Raw genomic sequence first — 13,039 nt, 5'->3', positions numbered from 1 at the left:
GTTTTACTAGCTGAGAGAGGGACCATCTACACACCACAGTAACGTAACGGTGCGTGAATGTATTCAAGGTCGAGGACACTTTACATATCACGGAGAGGACACTCTCTAACGCCGGGTAGGTCACAAAACGAATAAAAACAAAGGATTTTATTAGGTACAGTAATTGCGGTGATTGTACAATGATTGTAATTCTTTATATTGAATAATTATCAATTAATAGTTTCTACCAATATTTCTTCTTTTTATCTTCTTCTTTCTTCTTTCGTTTCTTGTTTTCTTCTATCTTTCTATATATAAAAACCAATCTATGTACATATATGTATGTTCGCTAACTACTTCTGAACCACTTGGCCGATTTCAACCAAATTTGCTACACACATTCTCTATCCTCAGGAGAAGTTAACAAAGGGGTGGGATGGGTTTTGTTTAGCTGATTTATTCAGGTTTTTTCCAGGTGTTTTACATTAATTTTCAATTAATTAATTGATTGATTATTTTTTATTGCGAAAAATATTATTTTAAAGAATATTTTGGTGGCTTCACATAACAATGTTGTAAATTACTTATACAACAAAGCCAAAAATCGGCCATCTTGGAAACCACGTGCTTTTTCTAGTGATTTTTCAAGAGCACGAATTGAGATATCCTCAACGCCCATGAGGATGAAACATCCCTAGATCGTTTGCTTACTTATGCTAAACAATCGACTTTAATTTCAGCAATGTACGAAAATTATTACGTTAGATAAGAAAATTATTTTGAGCTTTTTAGTGGAATGTCTTTACTTGTCATAAGACGAGTTAATACAAGCCCATTGAATTCCACCACTTAATTTTACTTTAAACTTTAAGTGGTGGAATTCAATGGGATTGTATTAACTCGTCTTATGACAGGTATTACGTTAGATTTGAACTTTTAATAAAAGGAAAAGAAAAACCGTGTGGCGAATTTAAAATTCACCACATGGCTTGATTGTATTAAGAAATTCCTCCAGGAATTCCTTCGCAAATTCACCCAGAAATTGCTTCAGCCATTTAATGAAAATTCCTTCAGGAATCACATAGGAAATTCCTCCAGGTATTCCTTTGACAATTTCTCCATAGATTCCATCGGAAAATCCTCCGGATTTTAATAATTGCTTCAGCACTTCCTCCAGGATTTAATTTGAAAATTTCTTTGCTAAAACTTTAGAAAACATCTCAAGGAATTGTTTCGGAAATTCCTTTAGAGATGCATTTGGCGATTACTGTACGATATTTTTTTTAAATTACTTTAGGTGTTTGTTCGAAAATGTCTTGTGGAAATCCCTCGGAAATACCTTTACAAAATTCTTTGCAGATTTCTTCATATATGCCACTGAATTTTTTTTTGAATTTCTTTGGAAATTTGGTTAAGAATTCTCTTTGAATTTTATTTCAGCTGTTTTTTAAAGATTCTTACGAAAACTCCTTCAGGAAATGTGTTGATGCAAAAATATGAGATTGCTGGGTTCATGACGATGCATGAGGAGGTTTGGCGTTCTTTATGTCGTGGGCTGTTTTTGGGGCATTTTATGCTTAACATCCTTTATGCCTAACGTACTCATGCCTAACGTCCTTATACCTGTTCGCGTGACCAACATCTAGTTTGTTCTAGTTTGTGACCAACATCTAGTTTGCTTGGACCTAGCAGCCAAGGTACCGGTACTATAAGTGTCAAACGGCCAAGTTATAGCCTATTCAGATAACTTCATACCCTATTCAGATAATATCATGATAATCAACAACCTGATGCCATCCCCATACACTCTGAGGAAAATCTATGCTAACTGCGTTTCTCCTGGTTGACCACACGTTCGTTTACGTGCAGTTTATACCGTGGATAATCAAATTTCGGACACACTCAAACTTCGGACGCTTCAATTCGTATGGGAAATTTTCTGAAATATTTCATCGAAATATTTCTTCAAGCTGGATCGGAAGGACTAATAGTTTTAGCTTGTTTTAGTATGATTACATTCTAATAAGACATGTTAAAACAATGTGACGAAATGATTAGAAGACAGTTTGATCTGTGCAGTGAAAATTGTTTTCAATTACTCTTCCCGGTACTGAGTAAACGGGTGTCCGAAGTTTGAATCTTTGTGTCCGAAATATGAATCCAAACCCGCGGGTGTCCGAGGTTTGAATCAAACAGAAGCCGGACATTTTCATAAATTGCAAACATACTTCGCAATATCTTGCACATATTAAATATGTAGTTCAAAGACGAATACTATACTTAGTGATTGCAATGGTGATATAAACGGTGTGATTTGAAATGTGAGTAAACAGGATGATTGTATATCAGAAAGTGCTTAAGCGTCCGAAGTTTGAGTTTGCACGGTACTCGATTAGTATAACCTCCTTATCCTCGCCGTGTAACGATTTAATCTTGTATAGGTAGATTACTTTTTTTACTCTAGCTTAGTATAAGCTTTGAAAATATGAAAAATGATTTGTATGTATGTCATTACAGGTTTGGTCTATTTCTGATTGTACCTACATTCAATATTCTTTCTCCGCTTGACCACGATATTTATTACGATAATAATAAATAATCTTATCATAATCTGAATAGGTTATGAAGCTGATTGAAGCAAATTTTGGCAGAATAATTTCAATGGTTACAGCGCCACTAGCGTTCTATTATTGCTCCACTGTAAAAACCCTCGGAAAATGCTTCGGATATTTTTTTGAAATTCCTAGGGATTTTTTAGGAACTCATTCATAAGTATCTTGAAGAAAACTTTAGAAAACACCTGGAGAAGTTTTTCCGGTAATTTGGCTTTTAAGAATTCTTTAGAATACCTCTAGAAACTCCTTTGAAAAATCCATTCGGGAATCCTTCGGCTATTCTTTCAAAAATTCCTTTAGCAAAAATCCTTCACAAATCACTCGACACTTTTTTTTTTGAAAATCCCTCCAGGTTCCTAAAATTCCTTCGGAAGGTCCTCCAGGAATTGCTTTGAAAACTCCTAACTAATTTAGTATTTTTTAATATATTCCGAAGGAATCCTCAAAAGAATTTACAAAGCAATCCCTAATTAATTTCCCGAATAAATTCCTAAATATCACCAAGAATAGCTTCGAAAATTCCCCAGCAATTTTTTATAAGATGGCAAAACGTATTTTCGGAAGCAACGATTCATTAACGCTCACTACGTTTTCAATAGATTTGATTGGTATAGTTATTCAAATATTTTTAAGGTTTTTTCATCTTTGGAGAAAATTTCACTCATGATCGCCGGGTATTGAAATTTCCCTGATTGTGTCAGGAATTCCCTGATAATTCCAGGTTTTCCAGGTAGTAGACATCCTGAACTAAATGATTTCGCCACCTCCATGAATATGGCCATTCGCATTACCTACTTCCAACACAGCCTTCCGTATCGACCACGTTCTGATGGATAGACTGCACTTCTCCGACATTATCGACGTCAGGACATATCGTGCAGCTAACATCGACACTGGTGTCGAGAAATGCTCAATCAGAAACTGACAAAAATCTTGAAATAACGACGAGCTCCCGGGATAAAAAACGGGTTTTTATCAAGTAACCAAAGTTCCATCAGCTCAGTGAAGCTGATTAAGCGAAAAACGTACTCTTAAAGGAACTTTTGGTTACTTGGGTATGTACTTCAACAGACATGTTTTGTTTCAGAATGGTTTAAAAATGACAAGTGGCGCCCCTTTCCTCATAAAATTTGTTTTATCAATGCTCAAAAGTGCAATCATGGAATTCAAACAGGGCTTGTTAATCCAGCTTTTTATTATAGCCACGGATCAACTATGGCAATTTATTTTGACACATGCTGTGTACAGATTTTATAGCAAAATCCTAGTTGCCTTGAAAGCCCGTCGAATGTTTTTCATTTCAAACATTTTTTGTTTTGGTTTGAATTCGCATTTTCTTTATATAATAATATTTTGTATTTTGAATATCTTTTTATTATTTCAGATTGTCTTATTCTCTACATGAACAATGCAACAATTTGTTCACCCATGGATTCTTGTACACGAAGCACTGCCGCATCTCCGAAATGTTACTGATTTCTCTGAAATGCAACCCACCTTCAACTCCGTTCTCATCTGTTCACTTCAGCTGCTTTCATCACCGCTAAATCTTCAATGTGAGTTCCACGCATATACGTTGCTCGAAAGCCAATACTAAACAGTAGCAGCTTGTCTTGGACTACATATTTGCTGTAGTAGTTCCGAAAACCATTTGAGTTACTCATACATGTCATAGTCTTCTTTCTGCTCCGGCTGGGCGAGTTACTTAAGAATGTAATACTCGGATACCTTTTAGAGGCCTCACACACGCTCCGACCTGTTGTATAACTTTGACTCGCTCCCAGGAAATGTGGTTCAGTCGGAGTAAAGTCGGACCGAACCAAATTCCTGGGGGTGGAGTCAAAGTTGTACAACACGTCGGAGCCAGAGTGTATGTAATTAATAATTAATAAATAATAATTAATTACATAAATTCTGATCGGAGCGTGTGTGGCGCCCCTTACACATAGAATGAGAGAAAACTGATTATAGATCTCAGCCATAAAAATATAATAAAATAAAATCCAAAATCCGAAATAAATGCCATGCTCCTCAGATTGACCGAGCAGCTGAAACCGTGCTGAAGAGTGAACACGCATGAAAGGACAGGAGCTCCGGATTGCGGTAAAAAATGTTACGAAAACTTAACAATAAATTAATCTCTGTACGTTACCATTTTCGTTATGCGTAATACTATCTATGCAGTGGCGTGATGCGAAAATAGGAATTTTTAACTAATCAGATAAGAAGTTCTAAGAGAACCCAAATTGATGAGATGAGGCCTTGATAACGTCGGTAAGCACCAAGCGTAAGCTAGAATTTTCTAATTAGACGGGAAAAACAAAGTCGCTCACATGAAACCCTTTTTTATGCATTATTCATGTCATATATTTCCAGATTTTCTACCATCGTCTAAATTAAATCACCATAATCTAACCTTCTGCACGCCCGATGCAAAAAAAATGGTAAGACGTCCCAGGTGTCCCTAGACCCTAGACCCTAACTGCAAAGTCTCTTCCAATGTTTTGTCTTTTTATAAGAAAAATCAATTAGAGAGGTAAAAAGATTACATGTAATAATGGTGAGATTCTCCAAAATCCTCCATGGGGGCCATTAAAATGTACAGGCACATATAATTATGAATGTTCTTCTTGGCTTTTAGCATAGATTTCAGCTCGATATTGTGGTGGTGTGATTGTATGGAATTATCTATTGGCTATTTGATTTTTACAACCTGAAACAATAGAATCAATAAAAATGCATAACACAATGATTTATAAACTTTGGGGGCTTAAATAACGTAGATACGTCTCAAAATAAACATGGTTAAAATTTTATCCTAATAAACAACTTGGTATGTATCCTGGGCAACAATTTTATAGAATTTTATTTTGATCAATTTTCACCTATAAAACTAAATCTAGTCCTAGGGTAAAGTGTCCAATAGTGGACCCCCAACCAATAGTGGACCCTCTAGTCATTTTGTATTATTACAGCACAATGTAAACATTTTGCTATGAAATTCCATCGGGAGAACCTACCTTACAGTCCTATGAATTGATTAAGGTACACTGGGGAAATGGAAAAGGAAAAATCGATAATGCACATTTGAATTAGTGTAAAACCAGTTTAAATGATCTAAATGGGTTCAATCAAAATGGGCTATCAAACTGTGCACCAACTGTGCGGTAATTCATACCATTTTGGACGCTTGAAATTTGTGGAAAGATATTTAAAAATAAGGAGTTGTTTTTCCACTTAACCCAGTGGGATGGGGTAAGTGGAAAACCCATGTTACCTTCACCTTCAATAGTGATGAATAGTTACATATAACTAAAATATAGTATCTTTTGTGGAATGATTTCATTACCTTAACGGAATAGATACTCAAGGAATTCTCGTAATAGCTAGGGAGGGCTGGTTTTGCCTTCTCGAACACTAAGTGAACGTAAAATCTATATGTTCGCCCCAAAGATGAACTTTTTATAGGAAAAATGGGACTTACAGGGTTATAAACTAATCAACTTAGTTTAACGAATTGAGATGATGTCTGTATGTGCGTATTTGTATGTATGTGTGTGCGCAAAGCACGTTCAAAATTATCAGCTATTCTTAAGCACTTGTCCTTAACCAATTTGTTCGCAAAAAATGCATCCAACAAGTATCGCCTTGTTATGAATAAAAATTAATGTGAATTATAGAATATATTTACCTATCGGTGCTATTTTTAACTTTTTTGTACATTTTTTTCATATGTAAAACATGTAAAAGGCATCAATACCGATAGGTGGATTGATCAGGCATTTTCTCATTTATATTAGTCCAATCACCACTGGAATCACAATGATAACAAAGAAGGAACATATTAAGATTCACAGCTATCGAAATTAACCATGGAGGGAAGAAAAAATGTGCATTATTAGAGCATTATCCACTTCCCCCGCAGTGTTTGATACCAGGGGTATTTGCTTTCATGGTACAAACCACTACAAATTGAATGGGATTAGTTTAATTGTATTGTAATATAATAACCTGTGATATAAATTCACTTGAAAAAGGGACAATTGGTGCAAATAAGAATTGATTTTATGAATGCAAAAATCAACTTTTCGCGAAACCTTAAATTACAGTTCAAGCGTTAATCGTGTTAGTGTATGTATTATACAAATTTCAACAGAGTGTTAGTGTGAGCATTAAAGTATATTCTTGCATAATGTTATGATGTGATAAAAACTGTAAAGTATGTACAATTCCAATTTTTCGAGTCGATTTTTACACTTACCCCCTTTTTCCACTTCCCCCAGTGTACCTTACATGCATTGGAAATGCTATGGAATGTTAAATTAGGTGATTTCTAAATTCTATAAAAAATAAACACGAGGGTGTCCATTATAGAAATATTTTAAGGGGTCCATAATAGGGAAGAAGAACGTCTCGAAACGGGACATGAGAATCAAATGAAGTGTCGACTATAGGCAGAAACTATAGGCATTATGGACCCCCAGGGGGTATAGGGTAAAATGCCCAATAGTGGACCCCCTAGTAGCGGAATTTTGCTCTTCCCGTGATAAGGAGTAGAAATTTTCAACATATTAACTCTGCTTGATATCTAAAAACAAGCTCTGCATCCCCTCTTTACGATACATACATAAAACACCCAAATACATGACGTTATTCGTTGAAATTAACATTTTAAAGTCTAACCGAATTCGCCCTATAATAGACCCCCGGGGGGTCCATAATAGGAAATTGCTTTCCTATACCGTGGACCCCCGATAATATGACCGTTTTTAATCTGAACACTTTTTAATTTGAACCCCGTTGGTTTGAACATGGTTCAAATTAAAAAAGGTTCAAACGTCATTTAGCACGTGGAATCGAGAAAAGAAAAATGGAACGCAGAATCAAAACAAACCAGCAAAGAGAGCAGCCAGAAACCAGTTTTTCTGATGCTCATAGAGTAACCAGAAATTCAAATTAAAAATGAACCCCGTTAATTTAAATGAGGTACCGTTCAAATTATCGGGGGTCCACGGTAGTAGCAACAAACACACAGTCATGTTGAAGTTTACCATGCACGATAATAGTACGCATAACCTTAATATTTTTATGAGTTACCACATTATTGTCCACGCTACTATATGCATTGACAATCTTGTACTACTGACTCCCATGGTAAATTCAACCGTAGCCTATCGTCTACCACCGTGGGTGCCGTCGAACGCTGATGAACGAAAACAACAAGCAGTTTTACGCAATTTTTCATTCGGATCTCGCTTTATTTATTTATAAATTATATAAATTAGCGTTTTGGACCAATAATATAGGTATGTATATTGATAAGAACATTTCGCTTTTGAAAGAGGCATACCTAATTGATAAAATTCTTCTCATTTCCAGAAAAACAAAACGAAGATGGCTTCTGCTCGGCATGCCCTTCCCTCGCCGCTTCCGTGTTACGTTTCTAATGGAGAATTGTATCTGCGACAATCGGAATATGAACGGCAGCAGCACTATTAAAACATTCAGCTTTTCTGGAGTTAGCTAGCAAACATTCGTCATATTTTGGTAATTATGATGCGAGTTATGATGGTCATGGATTTAAGCTGACTATTGAATTGACAATTTCGGTATTTTCGTCAGTATGGAAGAATCAAATGTTTTCATTCACACAGCAGAATATTGATGGAAGCGGCAGGGCCCTGTAAAGAATGAACTAACTGGAAACTCCGAGTGGTACCATAAAGGTTTGATACGTCTCTACTGCTAGCAAAAACTCGCCAGAATGCTTGGTAAATCATTAAATTCTGATAGTGCTGCTGTCGTTCATATTCAATTATTGTCAAAAATTTGAACACCTATTTTGCATTAAATTATGGTAAGCTGCAGAAAATTTGTTGAAAATAAAATGGTTTATTTTAGGTGAATGCGTATTTATTTTTTTTGACAAAATCACAATAAAAAAAATGCTCCAGGCAATGCCATGCTACCATGACAATAGAGTGACGGAAACCACGCTGCGTAGTAAAATTTACTATATTTCAAGTTCATCCATGCATAGTAGCAACGGCAAGAACATGGTTAAATCTGTCACATTTCTATGCTCAATGAGGCATAGTAAAATTTACCGCACTTTATAGTAGATTCAAATACCTTCTGCGTTCTACCAAAATTAAGTGGTAAAATGTTTTTATTTTCACCTTTGATATTGTTGGCATTACCATGCCGCTTCTTTCAGTGTATGACCCTTACCTATGTCATTAACTGTCAAGAAAGAATAATAAACATCATTCCTTGTTGTGAATTAGTAGAGACAAGTCGACGTTTTATTTCACTCGTGATTCGGCCAATCCCTACGTTTATGACAGTTGGCGACGAGCGGATTAGTAATCGCGCGTGGCGGAGCTCCCTCGGTGACGGGAATTGTTTGGACGAGAAAGATCCGGACAAGTTGTATTCCGCATTGGGGCTCAGTGTGAATGCACAAACACCAACTCATTCGTTATAGTCGTTGGATGACATTGCTCTTTTCCGGTGGCGAAAAGTGTTAACGTACACTACTACGTACGTGTTACTGCTGTGTTCGTGTATTCGGTGCGGTGCGGTAAGAAAATATCCGTTGAGGATAATGCACACGGAGCCGCTGGAAGCTCGGCTGGAAGTACAGTTGCTGCTGCTATGGTACCGGCTTTGCCTTTTACATTTGCGATCGAGCCATTTGACAAAAACAAATCGCTGGGTGAAACAATTTTAACGAGCGTTGGAAATTTTCGGCATTGCAAGGTCAAAGAGGAAGAGTATGCTGCTTCACTTTATGGGAATTGAGACCTAAAACGTACTTTGCGATCATCTGAAACCTGATGAGCCTGAAAATAAGACGTATGCCGAGATAGTTATGTTGCTGGAACAGTATTTCGATCCGGAACCGTTGGAAATGATGAAGCTGAGGAAATTTCGCCAACGGATGCAGCGAGAAGGTGAAACCGTGACGGAGTACATAACGTCCCTTCAACGAGATGCGAAATATTGTGGTTTTGGAGACTATCTGCAAAATGGATTGCGAAATCAGCTTGTGTTTGGCCTACGGAATCAGCGAATCCGAACCCGATTGATAGAAGAGAAGGGCTTAACCTTTGAGAAGGCCAAGCAGATCGCGCTTTCCATGGAGGCGTCTGGGGAAGGAGCAGAAGTGCTGAACCGACGGTTGCAGGAAGTCAGCTTGGTAGATAAGAGAAAACCAGGAAGGGACGTAGCAACACCCCCAGCCACTAAGGTAACTAACCCTACTAATAAGTGTATGTGTTTCCGTTGCGGAAGTGAGGCACACTTGGCTGACAAGTGTGAGCACAAAAATAAAATTTGCGGCCTATGCAAGAAAAAAGGGCACTTAAAACGGGTGTGCCTCAGCTCCAATGCTAAATACCGACAGCTCGATGTAAACAAGAACCGCTCAAAGAAACATTCAACAAACTTTGTAGAAGACAGTGATGGGTCAGGAGCGGAAGGCTCAGATGAAGATCGAGTTTACGTTCTTGATGTATGTAAAGTGGAAAACAGGTTCAATGATTTGTCGAAAATTTTCCTCAAGGTTAAAGTGGGAGGTTCAATAATTAAGTTTGAGGTGGACAGTGGATCACCAGTATCGTTGATCAGCAGTACTGACAAAGACAAATATTTGAGCAATCTGTCATTACAACCGACGGACATTGAGCTACGAAGTTATTGTGGAAACAAAATAGGAGTCCATGGTGTTATCGAGACAGAAGTACTGTACGAGGACAAAGCTAATCATTTGCGTTTGTTCGTAGTAGAGGGAAGACGACATCCGTTGCTAGGACGCGAATGGATGCGAGCTTTAAGCTTGGACTGGAATGATATTCTGGGGGTTCTGTTAGGCTCTGTTGACAAAATTACTTTACATTCTCCTCTTCCGTCAGCAGTCAAAGGGCTGATAGAAGAGTTTTCCTCCGTTTTTGACGACTCGATCGGTAAGATCGAGGGCATTCAAGCCGCGTTGCATCTAAAAGCAGATTCGAAACCAGTGTTTCTGAAAGCCCGCTCACTACCATTTTCAATTCGCGATGCTGTAGAGAAGGAAATCAATACGTTGGTTGAAAGTGGTGTTCTGGTGAAAGTTGATCGAAGTGAGTGGGGTACACCGGTCGTTCCAGTTATGAAATCTGGTGGAAAAATTCGTTTGTGCGGTGACTATAAGCTCACAGTTAACAAGAGTTTGCTGATCGATGAACATCCGTTACCAACCATCAATGAAATGTTTTCCAACATGGCAGGAGGACAAAAATTTACCAAACTGGACTTGTCTCAAGCGTACCTGCAGATGTCTGTCCAGCCGGAGGACCAACCTATGCTGACTTTGAACACACACTTGGGTCTGTTTCAACCGACTAGGTTGATGTATGGAGTCGCTTCTGCACCTGCAATCTTTCAAAGAGAGATATCTCAGATCCTACAGGGAATACCGCATGTAATCAAATCATAGAACTGTAAGGTAGGTTCGCCCGATAGAATTTCATAGCAAAATATTGACATTGTGCGCAGTATTAATGCAAAAATGACTGGAGGGTCCACCTGGGTGATGCGAATAGAATCGATCTGGCTGTCAAACTGCAGCCAAACTTTTCTATCGAGCTGGAGCCAAACATTGAAGATTGTGGATATGTTCGTTTCAGATCCTTTATTGAGAAGTATTGTTTTTATTTGGGAAAAAATAAAATAAACTTAGTTTGAGTTTTGTATTCTTTGTAACAAATATTTTCACATTATATTTCGAGTGTTAAATTAGAAGGAATGCAATTAAAAAGCACTCGTTACGATATTTCACGAGATTCAACAGCTGATTGGGCCAGAAATGTATGCGAACCATCGTAAAGTCATGTAGAGTCTTTCGCGTTTGTGCGACCTCATGCAGCATGGAAAGAGAAATTCGTAGAGCGGGAAATGTTTGACAGGCAAGTAACTGCAAAATAATTTTGCTTATGGGATTGATTTCAAAATATCCCTCTACTTGCTTGAGAGCAGAAAAGCGGCTCTATCCGCACCACCCAGGGTCCACTATTGGTTGGGGTCCACTATTGGGCACTTTACCCTACTATAGGGCGAATTCAGTTAGACTTTAAAATGTTATTTTCAATGAATAACGTCGTGTATTTGGGTGTTTTATACATGTATCGTGAAGAGGAGATGCAGCTTGTTTTTAGATATCAAGCAGAATTAAGATGTTAAAAATGTCTACTTCTTATGACAGGAAGAGCAAAATTCCGCTACTAGGGGGTCCACTATTGGGCATTTCACCCTAAATCGTTATGTAAATCCTCGTAGTCGTAACAACCCTGCTCTAGCACACCCCCTCCTAAAGCGTTATGTAATTTGTGAATGAGCCCATAGTGCTGTGAACAGACCCGGGTGGGAAGCGCCGAACGATCGTCGAGCCGAAGACGTCAAACTAAGGAACACAGTGAAACTGGACCATACGTCAAACATTATTTTCAATTTTTCTTGCATGCATGCATGAGATGAGCCATTGGATTTCGAATTGCGGTCATCTCCATAGGAACTTCCAGTTCGTTTTTTCGTTTTTCGTGCTACAAAAGATTGTGTTTTATCCTACAAGCAGACAAAATGGATAAAGAAACTATCGTTCTACAGCGCAAATTGGAATCCGAGTTGAAAAACTACAAAGATGCCCAGAAAGGTAAGCAGTTATCAAAACCTTCCTGTCGCATGTTGTAGGTAACCAAGTTTTGCCCATTTACAGAATTCAACAAACTTGTTCAGCAACAACAACTCCTGGATGGGCAATACAATGAAAATAAGAACGTTTTAGAAGAACTGCAGCTGTTGAAGCCCACCAACACAGTAATCGATTAGTTGACTCTGTATTTTAGTTCTAAGTTCCTAACATGTGTGCTCTTGGTTTGTCGTAGGTGTACAAACTGTACGGGCCAGTTCTGGTGAAGCAAGAGCTGGAAGAAAGCAAGCAGAATGTGGCAAAACGTATTGAGTACATTAATAAGGAGCTGAAAAAATGCACGGAAAACATCGCCAGCCTGGAGCAGAAGCAAGACAAGTATCGGGCAAACTTGCAGAAGCTACAGCGCCAGTATCAAAGCCAGATTGCGCTAACGAAGCCTTGAGGACACACGCCCCGGAATGCGCTTTTAATATCGTTTCGCTTATAAACCTATTACTATTAGGATAAATTATTATCGATCCATTTGTAACTAAGTAATGGTAATACACTAATATTGTATCGAAGCAGTAAACTCAATGCTTTGCTTGATTAATCTCAGAACGCTTATTGTCATTGATATCTATCGTTGCGAGTGCAAATAAATCTCGTTCTTATCACTTTAGAACAATAGAGCAGATGACCACGAAAAAAATCCTACGATTCATGTCTTCAGTCTTCATACTAGTTGTCTTGAATTATTGTTCAAATCTCGCGT

At 37.8% G+C, this 13,039-nt stretch overlaps 2 protein-coding genes and 1 long non-coding RNA gene across 3 annotated transcripts; all 3 read left to right on the top strand.

Moving 5' to 3' along the window:
• Positions 1-7,726: 7,726 nt before the first annotated feature.
• Positions 7,727-8,494, top strand: LOC134224457 (uncharacterized). The gene is made up of 2 exons (XR_009982946.1): positions 7,727-7,900; positions 7,974-8,494. It is a non-coding gene; the product is annotated as an uncharacterized LOC134224457 (long non-coding RNA).
• Positions 8,495-9,468: 974 nt separating this feature from the next.
• LOC134223147 (uncharacterized protein K02A2.6-like) lies at positions 9,469-11,073 on the top strand. Its single transcript, XM_062702287.1, has one exon. It carries the CDS (start codon positions 9,469-9,471, stop codon positions 11,071-11,073), a length of 1,605 nt encoding a protein of 534 aa, XP_062558271.1.
• Positions 11,074-12,078: 1,005 nt separating this feature from the next.
• Positions 12,079-12,856, top strand: LOC134224456 (probable prefoldin subunit 6). The gene is made up of 3 exons (XM_062703811.1): positions 12,079-12,285; positions 12,349-12,449; positions 12,518-12,856. The coding sequence occupies exons 1-3, from the start codon at positions 12,213-12,215 to the stop codon at positions 12,725-12,727; spliced, it is 384 nt and encodes a 127-aa protein (XP_062559795.1). The 5' UTR covers positions 12,079-12,212; the 3' UTR covers positions 12,728-12,856.
• Positions 12,857-13,039: the final 183 nt, after the last annotated feature.

This window comes from Armigeres subalbatus, chromosome 3 (assembly GCF_024139115.2).
Source record: "Armigeres subalbatus isolate Guangzhou_Male chromosome 3, GZ_Asu_2, whole genome shotgun sequence".
Classification (NCBI taxonomy): Eukaryota; Metazoa; Arthropoda; class Insecta; order Diptera; family Culicidae; genus Armigeres; species Armigeres subalbatus.
The sequence above is the reverse complement of the archived record's forward strand: the minus strand, read 5'-3'. Positions and strand labels throughout refer to the sequence as shown.

What these genes read in the sequence shown, in the direction of transcription:
- LOC134223147 (XM_062702287.1), top strand. Translation starts at nt 9,469, where the DNA reads ATGTTGCTGGAACAGTATTTCGATCCGGAACCGTTGGAAATGATGAAG.
- LOC134224456 (XM_062703811.1), top strand. Translation starts at nt 12,213, where the DNA reads ATGGATAAAGAAACTATCGTTCTACAGCGCAAATTGGAATCCGAGTTG. An exon ending in CTACAAAGATGCCCAGAAAG is followed by an intron (nt 12,286 to 12,348) that starts GTAAGCAGTTAT and finishes GCCCATTTACAG; the next exon opens with AATTCAACAAACTTGTTCAG. An exon ending in TGTTGAAGCCCACCAACACA is followed by an intron (nt 12,450 to 12,517) that starts GTAATCGATTAG and finishes GGTTTGTCGTAG; the next exon opens with GTGTACAAACTGTACGGGCC.